Source organism: Solanum pennellii, chromosome 2 (genome assembly GCF_001406875.1).
Source record: "Solanum pennellii chromosome 2, SPENNV200".
Classification (NCBI taxonomy): Eukaryota; Viridiplantae; Streptophyta; class Magnoliopsida; order Solanales; family Solanaceae; genus Solanum; species Solanum pennellii.
In genome coordinates, this window is record NC_028638.1 from 44531320 (window position 1) to 44554026 (window position 22707).

Here is a 22707-nt window from a genome sequence, read left to right on the forward strand (position 1 = left end):
ATTGGTCATTAAAAGTGAAGGAGGGGAAAAATAAATAAATCATACTACACCTATTTAACATGGGTTATATCACTACATCACCATCTTATCATATGGTCAATAGTTTTATAGGGGGGAAACTCTTAACATAAAATAAGAGGTAAAGTATAAATTATTTATTTATGTACCGCAATAAAAGATATAAGAAACTATACATAATTATTATTATTAGCAATAATTATTAGTATTAGCAGAGAAAAATCAAAAGCCAAAAACCATTTAAACTGAAAAGTAAATTGACTATTAGAAGATGAATAATCATCCACTCTTACCCTGTATTATGCTCTGCTTAAATTAAAATTAAATGGGAGTTGGATAAGTTATTGCAATAAAATTATCATTTAATAGAAGTTTTATTAAAAGAATAAATTGCAAACATTCATTAGAGAGGAAGATGAAAAAAACATTGTATGCATTAACTATCATGCCAAATTTATTTAATCAAAAAAAAAATTAAATACTTTAATTTAATATAGGGATAAAATTGTAATTCAACTTTTTACTTAAATTCTTCCCACTTATAATAATATATGATAAGTTTCATCAAAATCAAATGAACAAATTTATATCGAGGAAAACTACTTGTAGCTTGTAGCTCCAAAAAGGATCATCCCCTCATATTAAACTATAGGTGGGAGTTCTAAATTTCGTTTAAAGAGTTCATAGAGGGGTTTCAACCCATAATTTTAGCGCGAAAAATATTTATTGGGGTTCACAAGTTTACATACACAAATATTTATTCAATGTTTCAGTACAAATATAAAATTTACAAAAAAGTTACTGGATTCGTCCAAACCCCAGTTAACTCCGCCTCTGTATTAAACCCCCTATTTAGATATATATCTTCCTAAGACATGACAGCTATCATTCTTGAGTGATACTCCCATTCATATTACACATTTATTTAAAAATATGAGATTTTTGAATATTTGAAAATTATTTTATCGTAACATCTCAATTTTACTCTCATTAATGACTTGGCTTGTTGGAACTCTAACCACTACTCATCTAAAATAAATAGATATATGGAACTATCATCCTGATCAATGCGATATGTTGATACTTTGCATAGATTTTGCTTAGGGAAAAGGGTTCAAAATATTTTTGAAATAAGTAAATTTATCTTCTATTATATTTTTGGCTTTAAAATACCATTGTCGTTAATTAACTAGCTCAAAAATGTTTTTTAACGAACGAAATAGCTCAAAAATAGATTGTCTTTATGACACCAAAACAATAAAAAAAGGATCAATTTGTCTTTGAACTATTTAAAATGGAACTATAAATTACGGAACTATAGATTAATTTATAGATTTACAAAAACTATTAGAGTAATCAAAATCCATAATACTGTGTTTATTATTACTTGATACAGAGCTTAAAAAATATAAAGGATAGGGATAATTATATCAAATCATCCTTAATAAGTTCTCTAAATATTGTTCAGTCTGAGCCTAGGCTTGCACGACTTTAAAACGTGTTACTAGTTGGTAAGACCTACTTACTTATATACCCAACATATATCTTCTTGTCTTAAGTTGGATATATCTTCTATGATTTTGCCGATATGAAACTTCTTGTCTTAAGTTGGGGCGTCACATATATACCCCGATGGACTAAGACTTCTTGTCTAAGTTGGGCATCACATATACCCCCTCTAAATGGACTCATCGAGGCCGATACGAGACTTCTTGCCCTATAAGTTGCTCTCTATGGACTCGACATCCTCGGTGAGGTTTGCCCCACTGTATGAGATTTGCCATGTTGAGTATTTGCCCTGAATTTCTTACCCTAAATACTCAGCATTGAGGTTTGCCCTGTTGGATGCTGACACAAGAGTTACTCTGATGCCATTTGTAGCACGCAACCCGCTAGTGATATTGTTCACCCAAGGCTTAGGCCCACATGACTTTAGAATACGTCACTAGTTGGTAAAACATGCTTACGTATATATCCACCATCTATTCTGTAGTTTTACCGATGTGAGACTTCATGTCTTGAGTTGGGGTGTCACAAGTATTTAATAGCAAAGATGAATAAATTATCAATGACTATATATATAGTACTAACATACTAATTAACACTTGCTTTACCCTAGCTTTAACATTTACAATTTATGAGGATGAATTCATAAGTTCAAATCCTTATTCATATCAGTTTTCATGGCTGTTTTCCAGACATTAGTATTAGTAGTAGAGGTTTACCATTTGCTTGAAATGGCGTCTCCTCCAAAGTAGTATCTGTATAGGCTATTACACTCACATCAAATATATAGTCCTAAAATAACATGTTACTCTTTGTTTCACAATATTGATCTGACTGAATTTAATTAAGACGATTCAGATGTAGTGGAAGAGCAGTCTCTTCGTGTAGTGTTGGATGAATAAGTGTTTGACTTACGCTCAAGCTGCGCATCTCGTCATACTTGTCTCTTAACCCTTGAAACTTGAGCTCGTCATCATGGGATCTTGATTCCAAGTTAAACTCAGGAAGGTCAAGATGATCTTCAAGAATGCTGACTACTGCAGACATGGTTGGCCTAAGTGCTGGAGATGGATTGGTACATAGCAGAGCTACGTTTATCATCCTTAGAGCCTCATCCTTCTTGAAATCTGAATTCAATGTTTCATCTACTAGTTCCATCAGTTTTCCATGCTTTTGTAGGACAAGGGCCTGAATAAAATGCAAAGATACTAGTTCAAAAGTTTGGAACATAGGAATTGATATCAGGGATAATGATTTGTTACCCAATCTAGAAGGCAAACAAATTTCTCATTGGGGCGATATTTCATATTGTTCTTCCCAGCAACAATCTCTAACGCAACAACTCCAAAGCTGTAGACATCTGCTTTGTAGGTTAAGTAGCCCCATAGTGCATATTCAGGTGCCATATATCCTCTGCAGAACAGAGTGAAACTTTAGATTCATGCATGTGTTATTTCTAAACGTGGCATCAACTTCATGCTTGATATTTCAGTATATGAAGAATGGTTGAATGAGATGAGATACAGGTTAAGCTCATAGGAAGAAACTTTAAGATTTAAAGAAGATAAATAGGCCAGAAACCATTTCTATCACTCAATTGAAGTAATGCAATCAATACCAGAAATATGATCAAGCTTTCAAATGAGTCTTTCTTTAAGGGCAGCCAGGCCATTATGTTCTAGTCCTTGAAACTTCACCACCCTTTTTGGTTAAGCATCTGTAAACTATTGCTAGTTACCTTGTATAACATATCGAAAATGCAAGAAAGAGAGAATGTAAGGGTTCTAGCAATCATAAATGTATATATGATGCATTGGATGAGAACAACATACGTCTGTACATCAATCAGTTTATGCTGCAAAGTCAATTCTACTGTGCCATAATATCTATTTCTTACTAAATGAACACAAAACATAAACATGAACAAGAAAACTTGTCACAAAACTCACATGGTTCCAGCAATTCTAGTGCTGATATGTGTTTTATCCTCATCATCAAGTTTGGCCAGACCAAAATCAGAGATCTTTGGGTTTAGTTTCTTGTCAAGAAGTACATTTGTTGCTTTGATGTCCCTATGAACAATTTTTAATGACGATTCTTCGTGTAGGAAAGCTAAGCCTTTTGCTATCCCAATGCAGATATTTTGCCTAGTTGGCCACTCTATTTGGAGACGGTGTTCGTCTGAACCTGCATTTTAGTGAGAACTAAGAATCTATGCATACCTTCTCTTTTTCACACGCATATAGAATCATATATTGGCTTCTCATTTTGAACTCTTTCATTGATTACAAAAGAACAATATTTATCTTTATTTCATTTAGCTGATTTTCTGTTTGACTTGTAAGTTGTAACTGAAAACAATGAGCAAGGATAGTACTTACCAAATAAAGCAAGGGCGAGGCTATTGTTCTCCAAGTATTCATACACCAATAGAAGTTGATTTCCTTCAGCACAACATCCATATAGTTTGACAAGATTTGGGTGCTTTAAACCAGAGATCATACCTATCTCATTTACAAACTCGCGGTTTCCTTGTTTTGATTTGGATGAAAGCTGCTTAACAGCAATAACTGTACCGTCCAGTAGTGTACCCTATTTATTAATTAAGAAAAAAGAAGAAGATATAAAAAGGTCATGGCTGTCTATACATAAAATCCATTTCTAGATGTTGTAGCTAAACAAAAAAGTGTCTAGGTAATTGGTTTGTGGAGAGTGAGTAGAAAGCTTGTGAGTGATCAGATTGAGATGCACCTTGTAGACAGAGCCAAAACCACCTTCCCCGATTTTATTTGCAGCATCAAAGTTGTTTGTCGCAGCTTTGATTTGTCTGATGGTAAATACACCAGTCAGTAGATCTAGTCCTCTTAATTCTGTAGATTTGCAGGGGGGAAACATTTAAAAGGTGCAACACCTCCATATAATATGGAAAATCATGTACTAATATGAAATGTGCACCTCCATAATGTTCTTGTTTTCGAAATCCATCATTTTATTTTGATAAGAACTTTTCAGGAAATCATGGAAAACATAATACAGTAAGTTCTATCAATTTTAGAAGTAAGACACAAATAGTCTGGTACTGCAGCATCACCTTCTTCCTTTGATATTCTGTTTATGCTTCTCCTCCAAGCAACAATAAATATTGTCAAAAGGAGAACTAGTGAGAACGCCACTGCTCCAGCAATGATGTGAGCCATCTTTTTGTGATTTGAAGGGGGCTTGAAATCTATGATATAGAAAAAGGAAGAGGAAGAGTGTTAAATGCATTTACATTTGTTTTTATGCTTTTAATCTTTAAAGTATTTTGAGGAAAAACATGAAGTCTTTTCTCTAGGCTCTCTGCGAGTAATTAACATGTGGAAGCAGTGTCATAATTTCATCATGTAAAAGGTCACAAGGTAATAGAATAAAGTGTACACGGTGTGCCTAAGAAAGTCTATGAAAGAGAAATAAGTGAACCAAAGGGTAATAGTAGTGTTACTAGCTTCAAAAGAAATGGCTGAAACTAAAGGGCCATAGCTTCCTCTTCTAGGGACAGCTGTTGTTCCTTTCCCAGCATACTGAAAGCGCACTTCTAGAATGCCATCTTCTACAGATGCATTGAACTTTCTTGTCCAAGCTTCATCAACTCCTCCAGCAGCAGTTCTAATGTCAAAATCTTTGAGCTTCCTCTCACCCTACATCCAGTTTGATTGTTAGCAAACAGCACCTAAACCTGGATTCAATACTCAGATTAATATTTAATTGACCTGAATATAGACATCAAACATCCGTTTTCCGAGACTCTGAAAAGATTGGTTATTTCTTATAACAATCTCTGCAAAGTGCAGTGTCACAGTGTATTTTCCATTTGCTAAACAGCGTCCATAGTAAGTTAGAGATAAAGCTGAGAGACGAGCTGTCGTGTATAGTTCAGAGTTTTGTCCCTTAATTGAAGATACATTAGTTGCCTTGTACTCATTCAATGCTATGGGACGATCCCAGAAGTCCCCGGTGTTGCTGGATCCCCAGCTCTCTTTCCAGTAAACAAACTTTGCAGCACCTGCGGAATCTTCATCTGCTTCATAAGTGGTGTCCCCTATTGTCACACTCTCTCCACCACAATTTATGTGCACTGAATACCAATCTGTATATAATTAAAACAAATTATCTAGCATTGCCTCTATGTAACATGGCAGACACAATAAGAAACGAAATTTCCAAGTGCTCTAAATCTTAGATAGAGAGAAAATGAATCATAGTCTTGTAGAAGGATAAACTTACTCTTTGAACAAGGATTACTTGACAAGCATTTCCCAAGTTCTCTGTATCAAGTTGGAAAGAGAGTCAGAAGGCATAAACCAGTTGATAATTTTCTAAAGAGAAAAACTATGCATCAAGTGACCTATAAGACAAGTTAAATAACTTACGACTTTTTTGTTGAGTTATAGCTTTTGAACAAGTTTCTGACAAGAAGAAGGAAATGTAGCTTAGAGATAAGAACAGCTGGTGTCCAATTGACAAAAATGAGTGGGACGAAGACATACAGGGTTTCGGTGACAAGTAGTTGGCACAGAGCTTTCGTTGAAGTTGTTGTAAGAAAGATCTATGACACTGCAAATGGTGCATAGAAAAATCAACAAGTGTGTTGCACAAAAAGAAACTCTTTTAGAGGTGTGTGTGAAAAATTGGCATTTATGGGCTATATGCCTTTAGAATCTTAAGTTCTTGAGATAAAGAGAATCTAGCATTCTCATTGGCATGAGTAGGTTATAAGCAAAACATGCTAATCAAAAGTAATAAACTTACTATTTGGAATTTCTACTTTTGATCCAATCTTGAATTGGTCCAGTAAGTCTATTGCTTGTCAGGTACCTTGTGAAGCAAAATCATTAATTCAACAGATATCAATTTGAACAAAAAACATCAAAATCAATGAATCGAACTCTAAAGAACCTATGAAATGTCGGAAACTAAAATTTCTTTGCAATAAACGTGTTTGAAGACTCGGCACATTGGCATCCAAGTCTCAGGTTTAAATTTATCATATGTATTTCGAACATAATCATTCTTATTTTGGATCGTTTTGACATGTTTGAAAACTCAGCACGTTGGCATCCAAGTCTCGGTTTTAAATTTTTCATACGTGTTTCAATTAAGGAGAGGAAGTTGGCTTTGAATTTATAGCTGGCATATATTCAGGTAAGCTAAAAGAAGATTTAGAGTATGATAAGTTTGTCACTTACAAGAGCTGCAGTCTTTCCTGGCTCTCCAGATCCGGGATCTGTCCTTCAAGTCTGTTGAAGCTTAGATCTCTGCCCCAAAAGAAAACCATATTCAATCCAGAAACAATACTTTACCAACTTGAGACCTATAGTAATGAAAGAATTTCGGCTGGGAATGCCCCGTGAGAGGGAGCTTAAATGCTAACAAAACCATGTTGTGAACAAAAAATTTCCATTGATCTTCTTCTAGACTGAAAGAAGACGGTCAGTCAGTGAAAGCATATTCATAGTACAAACCATGCATAAACATGTGCAATTAAAGGGTCACAAATGTTGGAGTTACTCTAGAAGTGCTGTATCATCTGAAATAGAACTACAATGATGTTCGTATTTAATTAAGACTCCATTCCAATAACCCCTCCTTCTGTTTCCTCGTATAAAAACATTGAGCAGAATTCGCTACCATATAAGAGAAGGCTTGCATACATGCATGCATGATTTTGTTAAAGCAGTTGTGTATGGAAGGGAGAAAGAAAAGGATATCAAATAGAAAGAAAACAAATCAGAGTATAGGTAGGTGGAAAACTTACAGAATTTTCAATTGATGCATATTATCTATGTAAGAAGGAATCTTCCCAGATAAGTTGCAGCTCCTCAACATCCTGCAGTCACAAATTAGTTTCAGGAAAGAGAGCACTTTCAAAAACTATGGAAAGTAATGGAATTACTTACAATCTTGTTAGGCCTGTCATGTTCTCAAGCGGTGGAAATTCTGAAGCACTTCCAGTCAAGTCACTGATTCTTCTGTAAAGACATCATATTAATATAAAATCCCAACCAAATAAAAGGGGACACCATAATAAGCAACTAAAGAAAGTACGCAACCTAGAGAACAACTCACAATTCCTTCATTTCAGTCAAGACAGAAATGCTTGGTGGTACAGGTCCTTCAAAACCCGAAGCTTGAATCTCTCTGTTAACCAAGCATGAAGTCTGATATAATTTAAATTTAACTAGAAATTAGTAGGTTTTACACATCAAATGGTGTGAAAATGCTCACAATTTCTGAAGGTTTTTCAAACTCTCAAAACTAGGAAGTATTCCAGTGAAGTTGTTACCGCTCAGCCTACTGCATTGATGCCAAAAGGGAAAGAAGGAGAATTCAGAAAAACAGGAACGCAATAGGACCTAGAGGACATTATATCATAAGTATATTCAGAGTTACTCACAGTTCTGTTAATTTTGTGAGTTTATTGACTTCCTTGGGCAACTTACCTGTGAGATTATTAAAACTAAGAGTGCTGCACAGAGCAAAAAGCAACTGACTTGTCAAGATATTCTAAAACCTTTCAATATATCTAAAGGAGGCTAGTTAGGAAGGCCTTACAGACTCTGCAGATTAACCATGTTTCCGAGTTCTTTTGGAACAGTTCCATTAAACATGTTATTCTCCAAACTCCTGAAAGTTTTGCAGTCCAGCTCAATAAATGTTAAAATAAGGACTACTTATCCTCATAGGTGTGGTGAAATCCAAGAGAACATACATATAACATAGTGTAGTCATGTTTCCCAAGTATTTAGGAATTGGCCCAGAGAGTTGATTCACCATAACAGACCTGAAAACCATGAATTATAGGATAGCTCAAGTTAAAGGTACCTTTTTATGTAATGTCTAAATTAAAGTATTAAGTGCAATTGAAGTGCAGCTCACATGAATTCCAGTTTTATAGAGGCCCATTCAGGGGGAATAGTACCACTCAAATAGTTGAGTGCGACATCACTGCAGGACAGATGTTGAACAATATATTTCTCAGGTAAAATAAATAAAACTCCTAAGAGTTAGAAAATATAGATCAAAGTCCGTTATGCAGTACATTGTCTTGAGATAAGGTAACTTGACCAGAGAGGGAGGGAGGACACCTGCAAGATCTTGTCCTTTGAGTAATCTGTTAACATTATAAGAAGATATTAGAGGAAATCCTGTTTGCTCTACATTATCCAAATCTGAATCGAAGGTTGTTTACTTGTTTATCAATTCAAAATTTTCGGATCTCCATGTGCTTATCAAGCTGGTTCCAGAAAAATTGACTAAATCAAACATACTGATTAACCAAACACATGAAGTTATTAACAGCTAATATACTGAATGGTTTCAATATTCTCATCATTAGGAAACTCATTTTTTATTGCAATGATATGTTCTCATTAGCCCTAAACAATGTTTTGACATAGAGGAAGCTAAGGAACATATATGGTGTGTTATGTGACAAAAAAAATAGTTAATTATATGTCGACTTTACTGTTATAGCGGGTAATAAAGTTCATTTTCGTGGAAAAAAAAATTCTTTTTACACCTTGGGGATCATTTTATAGTGTTTAGGGGTATAAAAGTAGATGCCTATGCTACTCATATCAAGTGTTCAATGTTTTCCTGATATGTTTTTTTGATCAGAAGTTGATAATAATGTATCATTTTTTTACTCTCCCTAGAACTCCTACCTGTTTTGTTCCCCCGGTGACTCGAGGGTTGGGAGTGGAGACTCGAGGGTTGGGAGTGGAGGATGCTTACCATCCGAGTAACCCTCTTGATCTTAGTAGAGAATATATATTCTTTGGAAATAATACTTCAAGAAATTGAAGGTGACTTAGAAAACATTCCCCTAATACCAAAAACATCCATAATGAAGAAATTGGGGGCAAATAAGAAGAAACAAAATTCATAAGGGTGAAGTCTCACATGCTTTGTACATGACAGAAGCCATCAGGGGTAGAGCAATTGCAGGTTACATTGTTGACATACATCGATATCTTGTCAAATTTTGGTGTAGTCCAATTTATATTGCCGTTACAAGGATTCAAATCAAAATCCCAGTCCTTTTTATCCAACTGCTCCGCTATTTCTTTTAGAGCATTCTCTGCAAAACCATAAAAGTAGTATACAGTTTTTAAAAAAAAGAGTTATCAGCTTCCATGGAAACCATGATATCTTCATCTGGGGTTGCAACAAGAACTCATAAAAAATGGATTTTTCAGTAAAGATTCAAACTTTATATGCCAAGAATGAGAAAGATTACTTTCTTGTTGAGGAAGACGACGACTGTAACTTTGTGCTTCAATGATTTGTACTAGAGAACAGAGGACTAAGATAAGCAGAAAAGAAGAAATACTGAAATTATGTAATAATGCTAACATTTTCATCAATGCTCCAACCTGCAAAACTTGCAACTGAATATACAATTGTTACAAATAGATATTAATCTCTTACCAAGGTGGTTGGCTGCATTGATAAAACTTTTTAATTCTTAAATCAATTCGAGTCTTAGTATGGAGAAAATTTTGTTAAGAGCATAATTCTCCCTTCTCGTGAGATCTAAATTTTATTGGAAACTTCAATGTGAACTCGAATACAGCTTGAAAAAATAAAAATAAATATTTGTACCTCTCATAGTTTAGATTATGATTTTTTTTCAAAACACTATCTTCAATAATTTACTATTTCTTTCGTTTCGAAGTAATTGAATTATTGAGGCGTTTCACACATTTTAGCAAAAGAATATTAAGACATACATTAGACGTACTTTTCATTTTTACTCTTCCTAATTATCGTCAAATTTATGATTAAAATAACTAAACGTTATTAATAACTAATTTCAAGAATAACTAATAAAGAGTAAAATTGAAATAACATTTTAAAATAATTTTGAAAATTAAACAAAATTAAGTTAATTTGAAAATAAAAAGTATCTCAATAATTCAGATTTGAAATGGCATGATTATCATACTCCCTCCGTTCCTATTTATAGGTCACTATTTAGGAGAAAGATTTTACGTGCATTAAGAAACTAAGCAAGATTACTATTCTATTCTTGTTTTTTATTTTTCAACTCAAGTTTTTTTATCAATGAGTATAAATTAATTAATTTTAATTAATTAATTTGATCAATGCACATGAATCATTTACTTAATTTTTGTAAGTTGGTCAAATGTATATTTTTAAAGCTAATAGCTCACAAGAATTAAAAAATAATAATTTATGCATTAATTTTATAAAATAACAATTATTATAAATCAACTATATATAAAAAATAATGAAATATAAAACGGAAGAAAATACAAACTAAAACGAAAAAGGAAGGAGGAGTGTGAATCTAAAGCAAGTTGTGTCGACAAGACATTTATATAGTAGTACAAATCATCATAAAAAGAAGAAATGATAAATGCAATATCATACGACATGGCTTTGGTTCACAGTAGCTAGCTATATATGATGTTAATTTGACAATCATATTTTTAACCAAAAAAAAAGATATTTGGTGTGAAGATTTAGATGTATCGTTAAGATTATAAGTTTTATGAAAATTAAAGAAATAAATTTATAACATAAGATTTTTCTATATTTGAAAATAATTTTATCATAGCATCTCAATTTTATAACCCTCATTAATAACTTGACTTGTTGAATTTCTCACCGCTATTCATTTAAAATAAAAAGTGATATAGAAATTTTATCCTCATCACTGCTATTACTTTAATTTGAATAGATTTTCCTTAAAGTAAAATGTCCAAAATATTTTTGAACTATTTGATCTAAATAAGTTAATTTATCTTCTATTACTTAAAATATCCTTATCATTAATGAAGTAGCTAAAAGAAATATCCTATAATTAACCAAATAGCTCAAAGATATCTTATTACTAACAAAATATCTAAAGTTACATTCTGACAAAATTGATTATGCATCTCGATCGATAATTTTAATTATTTGAATTTTTCTTTTATTTGTGAATAATAGAGAGTAGATTATTTATCTTGTAATCTTCTTATCTATCCTAAATTTTTATTTTAAAAACTAAAATAAATAGATTGTGTGATCCATTTCAATTTTATTTTCATAGTCGCTTGTGTGAAAAAAAAATATTCTCTATCCTGGTCAAATTATTGTCATTCAAAAATACTACATTAACAAAACTGAGTTTCAAGCAGAAGAGGAAGTACCCAAAGATATGTGATTGAAAATATATTTTTTCAATTGATTGAGAGATTCATAATGTGTATTTGTATTTTTGTGATTCAATAATCAACAAAAACTGTTTTTGGGTCTAATCAAATATCTTATGTTTGATAAACCACCAAGAAAATATTGTCTCGCAAACATTTAAGCTGATGTAGAGGTAGTGTAAGAGCAATCTCTTGTTGTAATAGTATTTGATGAATGTGTGAGTGGTTGGCTTTCGTTTGTATCTTCATACTTGTCTCTTAACCCTTGAAAGTTGAAAAGATCATAATCATCATAGAATCTTGATTCCATTGTAAACTCAGGGAGGTCAAGATGATTTTCAAGAATTTTGACTACAGCAGACATGGTTGGCCTAAGTGCTGGAGATGGACTGGTACATAGCAAAGCTACATTTAACATCCTTAGCGCCTCGTCCTCGTTCAAATCACTGCCCAATGTTGCATCTACTACTTCCTTCAGTTTTCCTTGTCTTTGTAGAACAAGAGCCTGAATATACAATAAAATGCAAGCCACAATGTGTTGAACACAGAATGAATGATCGTGCTTGCTATTCAGTTATCAAGGATTAGAAGTCCTTACCCAATCTAGGAGGCAGACAAATTTCTCATTTGGGCGATATATCATATTGCTTTTCCCAGCAGCAATCTCTAATGCAAGAACTCCAAAACTATAGACATCTGCTTTGTAGGTCAAGTAGCCCCATAGTGCATATTCAGGGGCCATATATCCTCTGCAGAACAAAGTTAGAACCTTAACTTCATGGAGAAAAGCAGGTCAAAGATATAGAGATGATCAATTTGTATTCCTTTTCTGTTTTGGTGTCATTGAAGAATATTATGACATGTAGAATTAGCCGTACTGTGGCTATCAATACTCGATATATTTCCTCTTTAAAGAACACAAACATGAATGAGAGACTTGTCAGAAAGTTTACATGGTTCCGGCAACTCTAGTGGTAATGTGTGTGTTGTTATCATCATCATCAAGTCTGGCCAGACCAAAGTCTGAGATTTTCGGATTTAGTTTCTTGTCAAGAAGTACATTCGTTGCTTTGATGTCTCTATGGACAATTTTCAATGACGATTCTTCATGTAGGAAAGATAAGCCTTTTGCTATCCCAATGCAGATCTTTTGCCTGGTTGGCCAGTCTATTTTGAGCCGATGTTCTTCTGGACCTGTATTTTAATGTGAAGTAAAAATCTATGCATACCTTCTCGTAAACACACACATTTAGAAACATGAAACATATATTGACTTCTCATTTTAAACTCTTTCAGTAATTACAAGGAGCAATCTTTCAACTTGTTTCACTTTTAGCTTATTTTCTGCTCGACTTATAACTGAAACAATGAAGAAGGATGATAAATTACCAAATAAAGCACGAGCCAGGCTATTGTTCTCCATGTACTCGTACACCAGTAGCAGGTGATTCCGTTCAGCACAACATCCATATAGTTGTACAAGATTTGGGTGCTGTAAACTAGAGATCATACCTATCTCATTTACAAACTCACGCTTCCCTTGTTTCGATTTGGATGAAAGCTGCTTAACAGCAATAACTGCACCATCTGATAGTGTACCCTGTTTATTAACACAAAAGAAAAAAAAACATGTTGATTAAGGCTGTTTATACATATTATTTATATCCAGCTGTTATAGCTGACATAATAAAGTAGAAAGCTTGATAGATGTAAGATTGGGATAAACCTTGTAGACAGATCCAAAACCACCTTCCCCGATTTTATTTGCAGCGTCAAAATTGTTTGTGGCAGCTTTGATTTGTCTGATGGTAAACACACCAGTCATTGAATCTAGTCCTCTTGATTCTGTATATTTATAGGAAAAGAGAACATTTAAAAAGGCAAATGACTTCATATGAAGTGGAAATTATGTAATATGAAATGCATTTAGCCGTAAATGCTTCTTTTCTTGAAAATACATTATTTTTATTTTGATAACAACTTTTTCAAGAAATCGCGGAGAACAGATTATATGTATGTTCAACTAGGCTGCTGGAGTGTAGTAGCATCACCTTCTTCCTTTGCTATCTTGTTTCTGTGTCTCTTCCAAGCAACAAATGATATTGTCAAAATGAGAATTAATAAGGACACCACTGCTCCAGCTATGATGGGAACCAACTTTTTGTAATCAGGAGGGGGCTTGAAATCTATGATACAGAAAAAATAAAGAGTAAGAGTATAAAATGCACTTGCATTTATTTGTTTGTCTTCAATATTAAGTAATTGAGCAAATAATTCAATTCTATCCTTTGGCTCTCTAAGAATAAAGTAATAGAATTAATCGTGCAGTGTGTTCAAGGGTGTCCTTTGTAAAAAGAGATATAGTAGAATTACTAGCTTCAAAAGAGATGGCAGAAACTAAAGGGCCATAGCTTCCTCTTCTAGGGAGAGCAGCTGTTCCTTTCCCAGCATACTGAAAGCGCACTTCTAGAGTGCTGTCTGCTACAGTTGCATTGAACTTTATTGTGAAAGCTTTATCAACTCCTCCAGCATCAGTTCTAATATTAAAATCTTTGAGCTTCCTCTCACCCTGCATCCAGTTTAAATTGTGAGCAAACAGCACCTAAAACCTTGACTTAATACTCGGATGAATGTTAATTGACCTGAATATAGACATCAAATATCCGTTTTCCAAGACTTTGGAAAGATCGATTGTCTCTTATAACAATCTCTGCAAAGTGCAGTGTCACGGTGTAGTTTCCATTTGCTAAACAACGTCCGTAGTAAGTCATAGATAAAGCTGAGAGCCGAGCTGTCGTGTACAGTTCAGAGTCATTTCCCTTAATGGCAGATATATTATTCGCCAGGTAGTCTTTTGCTGTTATAATCTTATCCCAGAAGTATCCACTGTTGCTGGCTCCCCAGCTCTCTTTCGAGGAAGTAAATTTTGCAGCACCTGCTGAATCTCTATCTGCTTCGTAAACAGTGTCCCCAATAGTCACACTCTTTCCACCACAATTTATATGCACCGAATACCATTCTGTATATAATTAAAGCGGAGAAAGTTTCAATGGATATTATGATTTTCATGCAAAATACAAGCAGAAGACACATGATTTAACATTCCCCTCCATCAAACTTGCGAAAACATACATATTATATTAACAACGATCAGAGCCTAGTAGAAGGTGTAAACTTACTCTTTGAACATCTTGGCACACATTTCCCAAGTTCTCTGAATTAAATTGGAAGGAAGAGTCAGAACTCAGAAGGCATGAAACGGTTAATCATGATAAATCTAGTGTCCTATAAGACAAGTTAATGACTTACGAATTTTTCGTTCCATTATAGCTTCTGAATAAGTTCCTGAGAAAAACAACAAATTTAGCTTAGAAATGACTAAGAACCTGTACGCTGAAACGAAAAATGAGTGAGAAAAAGGCATAAGGTTAAAGACTCATACAGGGTTTCCTGACAAATAGGCTCAGAGCTCTCACTGAAGTTGTTGTAAGACAGGTCTATCATGCTGCAAATAAGATTTGTCAGTGTTTTCCCAACACTATCAATGTAATGAAGGGAGTTGGAATACTTGTGCTTCAATTGCAGCATGCAAATGCTAGTTATAATATCGGTGGGTAGTAACATTTTTATAATCCAATTAAATTAGTTTTCCCAAAATCAATAGGTCTAATGTTTTCAGGCTCTTTTGTATCTCTCATCTACTTCTTGATTCAGTGAGTAGAAAGCCAGGAAGTTGAGTTCATCCACCGTATTCAACTTAAGAAGTTATCAGAATTCAGAAGGGACTTTGGAATGCTTACATAACTCATCTTAATCTAGCGTTTTCCAGAACTCTATGACGATAAAATAGTGCATGGAGAGCATGATATATGGAGGATACTCTTTCTCTTTTTGACAAGTTGCCGAGTGCATGGCAGAGTCAGCAAGCAAGTGTTTCATAAAAAGGAACTCTTTATGTTCCTGCAACATTGACATTTATGTCTATATGCTTATGGAATCTTTCAGTTCTTGAGAAAAAAGTAAGTTGGCATTCTTATAGGCATGAGTTGATTTATATGCAAAACCATGCTAATCAAAGGTAGCAAACTTACTGTTTGGAATTTCGACTTTTGATCCAACCTGGAATTGGCCCAGTAAGTCGATTTCCTACCAGGTACCTAGAAAAGAACAACTTCAATTCAACTGAAGATATCAATTTGAACAACAAAATTACATAAATGAATCAAGGTCAAGTAAGTCTATAAAATGTCAGACACTAAGTTTCTTTGATAACAAACACGCTTTGAACCCTCAGCAACTTGCACATCCATGTCAAGGGTTTAAATTGTATTCATTGTATTTTCTGTTAGAAAAAAGAACTTAGCATTGTTGAGGATATAATGTCGACAAATTGGCAAGCTAGTTAAAATAAGAATTTGAGTATCACATGTTTCATCCTTATGTTATGTCACTTACAAGAAGTCCAACTTCTTTAGACTCTCAAGATTTGGGATCTGTCCTTCAAACTTGTTGAAACTTAGATCTCTGCAGCAAAAGGATAGCCATAATTAAGCTAGAAACAAGGAAAAGGATGCAAATGAGGTTTTCATATCTTGAGATTCTAAGCTAATAACTATAACATGATGTAAATTTACAGTATTTGGAGAAAGTGATGCTTTAAGTAACATTTTTCTAAAACAAGATTCCAATTCATCCACCAAACCTAGAATCTCCTCTTGGGGAGAAGTTCACCTGCATACCGTCTTCATAAAAGGCCTATAAAAATGCTAACACATAATAGATACACAATTCCTGTGAACCCTTTGTCTGTCTCCTGAGGTTGTAAATTAACAGAATTCACAAGACAACAATAAAAAAGGCTCGTATTGATGGCATGCAAGACTCCTGTTAAATACAGCTATGAAGGGAAACGAGAACTAAAAGTATATCAAGAAAGAAAGAAAGAACAAACATCAGAGTGAAGGTAGACAGCAGACTTACAGAAGTTTTAATTTAGGCATCTTAGTTATGTAAGGAGGAATCTTCCCAGATAAATTGCAATTCCTCAATATCCTGCAATCACACATTAGTTTCAGAAAAAGATAATAAAAACACTTCCCATTGACTGGGGAAGGTAGTCGAACTATTAATGCACAAATCCATACTTCACGTGAACTACATACAATCTAGTTAGGCGTGTCATATTCCCAAGCTGTGGAAATTCTGAAGCACCTCCAGTCAAATCAGTGATTCTCCTGTACAGACATATTATAAAAGTTTAAATTCTAACCAAACAGAAGAGAACAGCATATGAGAGAACAACTCACAATTCGATCATTTGAGTTGAGACAGAAATGATTGGAGCTATAGGTCCTTCAAAACCAGAAGCTTGAATCTCTCTGTTAACCAAGCATAAAGTCTGAAACAACTTGCATAAACCTAGATATTTAACACTTTTATATGCATCAAATGGTTTGAATATGCTTACAATCTTTGAAGGGTTTTAAAACTCTCTAAGTTAGGAAGTTTTCCTGTGAAGTTGTTACCTCTCAGCCTACTGCATAGGTGTCAAAAATGGGAAGAACTCAGATAAACAGGAAATGCAATATGACCTAGAGGAAACGCATATCCGGAGGTACTTACAGTTCTTTCAAATTAGTGAGTTTATTGAGCTCCTCTGGTAACTGACCTGTGAGATTATTAAAACTAAGAATGCTGCACAAAGCAAAAAAGCAACTAGCCTGTCAAAATATTGTAAAAACACAAAAAATTTCATCTAAAGTCACGAGTATAGTCCGGAAGGCCTTACAGAACCTGTAGATTAACCATGCCTCCGATTTCTTTTGGAACAGTTCCATTAAACATGTTACTTTCCAATCTCCTGAAATTTTGCAGTTCAGCTCAATAAATCTTAAACTAATTAAGGACTACCATCCTTTGTATGCGAAGTGAAAGACAAAAGGACATACATAGAAACTAGTGAAGTCATGTTTCCTAAGTACTTTGGAATTGGTCCAGATAGTTGATTCAGCATAAGAGACCTGAAAAACCATCATAGTTTAAATTCGCGCAACCTTGTAATGTAATGCCTAAAGTATTTCAGGCGCAGAGCGCTTACATATTTTCCAGTTTCATCGATGTCCATTCAGGGGGAATTGTACCACTCAAATAGTTGCATGAGAGATCACTGTAGGTCAAACAGTGAAAATGTTTTCTTTTATCATAATGATATTTTATCTTAAAAAAAGAAAGAATAAAGTTGCTACAGGTTTTGAACTCATAGATTCAAGTGAGTTAACGGTACATTATGGTGAGATTTGGTAACTTCGCCAGGGATGGAGGAAGAACACCAGCAAGATCTTGTCCTTTGAGTAATCTGTAACATAATAGGAATAAACTATCAAAACTGTAAAAACAGATGTGTTATGAGGAAAATATTGTCTGAAAAATGTTTATTAATTTCTTAATGTTCCATCGCTCAAATTTTTTAAAAACATTGGAAAACAAAGTTCCTTGAAAATTAGACTTTCACTATGGAAGTCGGGAAAACAAGTTAACAGTGGACACTTAAAAATAATATATATTATCAATATACTTATTAGCAGATATCGATTATGTTTCAACACAACACTATCATCAGATCATACTGGACACTTGCCTTTTTCCTTTTGAAAAATGATGCATAAGAGAGGAGAAAATATTTGCTTATTTTCGATGGTAAAAAATCAAGGCAAAGCATCCTATTTATAATCACGAGCACCAAAATATCAACAAAATTGGAAGAAAAAAAAAAGAAATTTGGTCCTCGTGCAATATTAAGAATAAGAAAAAAATAATTAAAAATACTCTCCAGTTCCTATTCAACCATAGACAAATTTCATTTTCTTCCTGTTAAGTGAGTTGAGTCGGATTAAAATTGAGTATTATTTATGCAAAATTAAAATTCAATTTTAATTGATTTGGGGCTTTTTATCTAAGAAAGGATAATTTATTAAGTTTATTAACCACAAAGATAAAAATAACTTGTTTTTAACGCAGAACAAAGTAAACTAATAAAACATAGTTAGAGAGGAATTTTTTTTACCCTTTTCCCTTTTTAATGGTAAAATTGTATATAATAGCAAACTAATAACCTAAAATAAATGGAGTAGCTAGGGTTTGATTTAATTGTGCTCCATAACAAACGTTTGCAAAAAAAATGGCTAGACGCCTCTCTCCCAAATATCTCGCTTGCTACTCTCCTCCAATCTCTCGCTCGCTTCCTCACTTTTAATACAAACACAAGTGTATAAAAATTGTTTCTAATTGTATAAAACAGAGAAAATTTTATAAATACATATATTTTTGTTCTCCTCTCTCCCTTCTTCCAGATCTCGCTCGCCACTCTCCCAAATCTCGCTCGACACCCTCGCCTTTCTCACTTGTACAAACAGAAGCGGAATGTATAAATTGTGTTTCTGTTTGTATATAGCGTGAGAAAATTGTATATACACATGCAAGTACATATATTTTCGTCCTATACACTTATAATTATACAATAAAAATACTCCACTGCCCAATTTCTTTTGCCTTTCTCTCTTTCTCGTTTTATACAATTTTCTAATTGTATCTAATTTCTCTCTTTCTCGTTTTATACAATTCGATTCAATTGTATATTCCTTGTCAAGTCTCTTTTGTCTTTCTCTCTTTCTCATTTTATACAAATTCAAATTGTATATAATCGTTCTATACACTTATAATAATACAATTCGTTTTATACACTTCTCTGCCCAAGTGTCTTTCTCTTTCTTGTTTTATACACTTCGTTTTATACAATTTGCTTCAACTGTATATGCATAGCGAATTATACAGTTTCTATGTTTGCTATGGAGCGCAATTATGCAAACTTTGCTATAACATACAAATATGAATTGTTTATTTGCTATATGTGAAAGTTGCCCTTTCTTAATTCACACCTTTTTAACTTTAAAAAAAACAACGAAAGAAAATTACGGAGGATATATATAAAAAAAAAGGCAGAGGAAGAAAGGCTTACATGCTTTGTACATGACAATAACCATCAGGGGTATCACAATTGCAGGTTACATTGCTCACGTACACTGACAAAGCGTCTGTTCCTGGTGTACTCCAACTTGTGCTCTCATCACAAGGATTCACATCAAAATCCCAATCACTTTTCCCCAACTCTTCTCCTATTTCTCTCAGAGCATTCTCTGCAAAATCATAAAATTACTAGTTTTACAACAAAATATTCAAACTCTAATTTATATGGCTTAGACAGAGACATTACTTTCTTCTTCAGGAAGAAGACCTCTGTTTTGTGCTTCGCAGATTAGGAGTAAACTGAAGGCGATGAGCAAAAATGAACAACTACTGTAATGTGAGGATGACATCATCTCTAACATGAAAAAAAAAAAGTACACATACCTAGTGAAGATTCATCGAATATATAGATCACGATAAAATACAATAAGATATTATTAGACAATTTCTGAGAATGTGTGTGTGTGAGACAAGTTGAAAAGGACATCAAATAATATACGTTATCATTAAAAAGGCGGGTTTTTGAGATAAAAAAAACAAAAAGCGTGGTAACGATGTGTTATTTCCGCTATTATAAGTTTGAGTTTCTATTTATTTTTACTTGTTATTTATTTTTAAAATATAGATTTTATTTTTATTTGTTATTTTTGATATATAAAAAAAACAATAATTTTTTTAAGTAAAATTAGACTGAGGAAGTATTTTCTAAGCAGCTAACACATATATAGTTTAGTCGCTTTATTGATTTGAAATTTAATTTTTTAATTTTACTATCGTAAAGATATTACACTTTGCTCTAATTCAATCCTAAAAGTTACTTCCTCCGTCCGAAAATGTTTGTCATGTTATGCTTATCAAAAGTCAATTTGACTAATTTTCAAAGGTAAATTAGATCAGGTATTTTAAACAAAAAAATTAGATGTTCTAATACTATATGAAAAGTACTATAAATTACAATTTTTTGCATGTTAATATGATTAAAAAATACATCTTAAAATGTTAATCAAAATTTTTATAGTTTGACTCTAAATATAGAAATCATGATAAATTATACAGAGCGGAGGGAGTAGCTCATGAAAGGAGGATCGAGCAAGTTCATATAAACATAGATCAATCAATGTAAAACTCTAACTCACTCTAATAATTATTATTAAAAGTAATTTTTTGACTTTAATGTTACAAAAAAAATATTGGATAATTATTAATAATCTGTAAAATAGTCTTATTTTTGACGCAATAATGAAGCCAAATAAACTTGTACTACAAAATGAATTTCAAATCAGAATCTATATATAATTTGAGGCATTTTCTTACTCTAAAAAAGTGACACAACCAAAAAAAATTCTGATTGGGAAGTTTAATAGACTAGAAAAGTCAACAAGAATGGCTTTCCGTCGTAAATACTATTATAGAAGCAAATTTTAATAAAATTGACTAGTAGTATCACTTGAGATATAAACCCTATTAGCTTTAAAAGTAAAGATCATAAAATAGATATTAATTGACTTTGAGACTTGACTTACTATATATTTAGGTCCCAATAAATAATATTTTGGAAAATCACTTGGTAGACATTAATATTAGTCTTGCAAAATGATAAAATATTACTTCCTCCTTTTCATAATAAGATTTCTTTCCAGTTTAAACACATTTATTTTTAGAAAAAAATTAAGCACTCCTAAGTAAGAAAAAAAATATTTCTACTAATCTACTCTTAATTAAATATCTCGAAAAAGAAATAGTTATTAACCATTTAATGATTTTTTAATTAAGTAAAATTCCACTTATTTGTCCTTACCTCGCTCATAAAGATAAAATCTAATTATATATATCTCAAAGGTGGCTAAATTTTCAGAGTTTTAAAAAGTACATAAAATGTACATCACAACTAACAAACCAAATGATCTATTGGAATAATTGAAATTGACCTGCTAATTTGCAGAATAAGATAAGTAGATTATTGCGTCATTTTGAATATTTTATTTAGAATTGACAATATTAACTATAAAATTATAATCCGTTCAATTTCATTTAAGCATTTCTTACTATGACTATTATTTGCAAAAAATAAATCTCAATTATGTGAATAACTAATTTTTTTTTTAGATAATTATCTAAAATAATACTTAATAAAGAAGACTAATGACAAAGATATTTGTTATCCTTTTGCTAGCCGTCTACTTTGAAATATCTAATTTTGATAGAAAGAAATTAATAAACAGTGTGTATATAGTACCTTAGCATTGAAAAGTCTAGTGGAATTTGGATTTAATGGGACATTATAACATGAGCAGACATTGGAAATAAATTTTTTTTTCTTTCAAGTGGACGTACAAGAAGACCAAAAATTGAACATTGACATAATTAAATGTAGTGACTTTCGTTAAAATTTAATGATACACAACTTATTTTATTATGTTTTTTAATATTTTTTTATTATTTGGAAAAATTACAAAAATTGTTGTTCTTTCATATTTTTGGATATATTATTTTGCGCGATATATCGATTGAACACATCACTTTACGTGAGATATCGGGACGTACGAAATGTATCTAAAATTGAGACGTGATGTATCAAATATTTTGAAATATATAGTCGAATTCCATCAAATTTAAGAGATATTAGTAACTTGAAAAAAAAATAGAAATATAATATAATTAGGTCTCAACCGCGTAAACCCTATGAGACCTAAACCCTATGTGTTTTGATAAATTTTCTAATTTATTTTCTCTTTCTACACTTTTCCCCATAAATTATGAGATGCTGCTGCACTTATTTCACGATTTAAAATAAATAAAATTCCTCAATTCCCATAAACGGCCCATTTTCAATGTCAACGAGCCCCAGGGCAAGGTTAACCCCTTATTTTACCGATGTTCTTTGCATAGTCCACCATATTTTTTGTTCATCCAAAATTTTGAGATCATTTTTGTCAAAAAATTTAAACAACCGTCCGTT

At 32.8% G+C, this 22707-nt stretch overlaps 3 protein-coding genes across 4 annotated transcripts in view; all 3 read right to left on the reverse strand.

Annotated features, from left to right (window-relative positions):
* The window catches only part of LOC107011166 (probable LRR receptor-like serine/threonine-protein kinase At1g53430), a 14461-nt gene extending 12428 nt beyond the window's left edge, over nucleotides 1–2033 (reverse strand). Inside the window, exon 1 of the mRNA XM_015210549.2 lies at nucleotides 2018–2033. Within this exon, the coding sequence (XP_015066035.2) occupies nucleotides 2018–2033 (16 nt within the window). The remainder of the gene's footprint in view (nucleotides 1–2017) is intronic.
* A 94-nt stretch (nucleotides 2034–2127) lies between these two features.
* LOC107011164 (probable LRR receptor-like serine/threonine-protein kinase At1g07650) lies at nucleotides 2128–9976 on the reverse strand. Its single transcript, XM_027914205.1, has 24 exons — nucleotides 9803–9976; nucleotides 9466–9643; nucleotides 8603–8674; nucleotides 8440–8508; nucleotides 8273–8344; nucleotides 8116–8187; nucleotides 7958–8029; nucleotides 7789–7857; nucleotides 7630–7701; nucleotides 7461–7532; nucleotides 7319–7390; nucleotides 6750–6818; nucleotides 6313–6378; nucleotides 6051–6117; nucleotides 5934–5992; nucleotides 5788–5828; nucleotides 5274–5650; nucleotides 5006–5201; nucleotides 4616–4750; nucleotides 4276–4394; nucleotides 3906–4116; nucleotides 3474–3711; nucleotides 2787–2937; nucleotides 2128–2712 (listed from the first exon to the last, which is right to left on the reverse strand). The coding sequence occupies exons 1-24, from the start codon at nucleotides 9924–9926 to the stop codon at nucleotides 2365–2367; spliced, it is 3021 nt and encodes a 1006-aa protein (XP_027770006.1). The 5' UTR covers nucleotides 9927–9976; the 3' UTR covers nucleotides 2128–2364.
* Nucleotides 9977–11732: 1756 nt separating this feature from the next.
* LOC107011165 (probable LRR receptor-like serine/threonine-protein kinase At1g07650) lies at nucleotides 11733–20137 on the reverse strand. 2 transcript variants are annotated; one of them, XM_015210547.2, is made up of 24 exons: nucleotides 19996–20137; nucleotides 19741–19918; nucleotides 18010–18081; nucleotides 17824–17892; nucleotides 17675–17746; nucleotides 17515–17586; nucleotides 17349–17420; nucleotides 17194–17262; nucleotides 17033–17104; nucleotides 16889–16960; nucleotides 16707–16778; nucleotides 16182–16250; nucleotides 15818–15883; nucleotides 15169–15231; nucleotides 15036–15071; nucleotides 14906–14940; nucleotides 14369–14745; nucleotides 14100–14295; nucleotides 13778–13912; nucleotides 13453–13571; nucleotides 13116–13326; nucleotides 12680–12920; nucleotides 12325–12475; nucleotides 11733–12231 (listed from the first exon to the last, which is right to left on the reverse strand). In XM_015210547.2, the coding sequence occupies exons 1-24, from the start codon at nucleotides 20108–20110 to the stop codon at nucleotides 11884–11886; spliced, it is 2982 nt and encodes a 993-aa protein (XP_015066033.1). In that variant the 5' UTR covers nucleotides 20111–20137; the 3' UTR covers nucleotides 11733–11883. The 2 variants fall into 2 exon arrangements, with proteins under 2 accessions (XP_015066033.1, XP_015066034.1); XM_015210548.2 differs by lacking the exons at nucleotides 18010–18081; nucleotides 19741–19918; nucleotides 19996–20137 and having other exon boundaries at nucleotides 17520–17586.
* Nucleotides 20138–22707: the final 2570 nt, after the last annotated feature.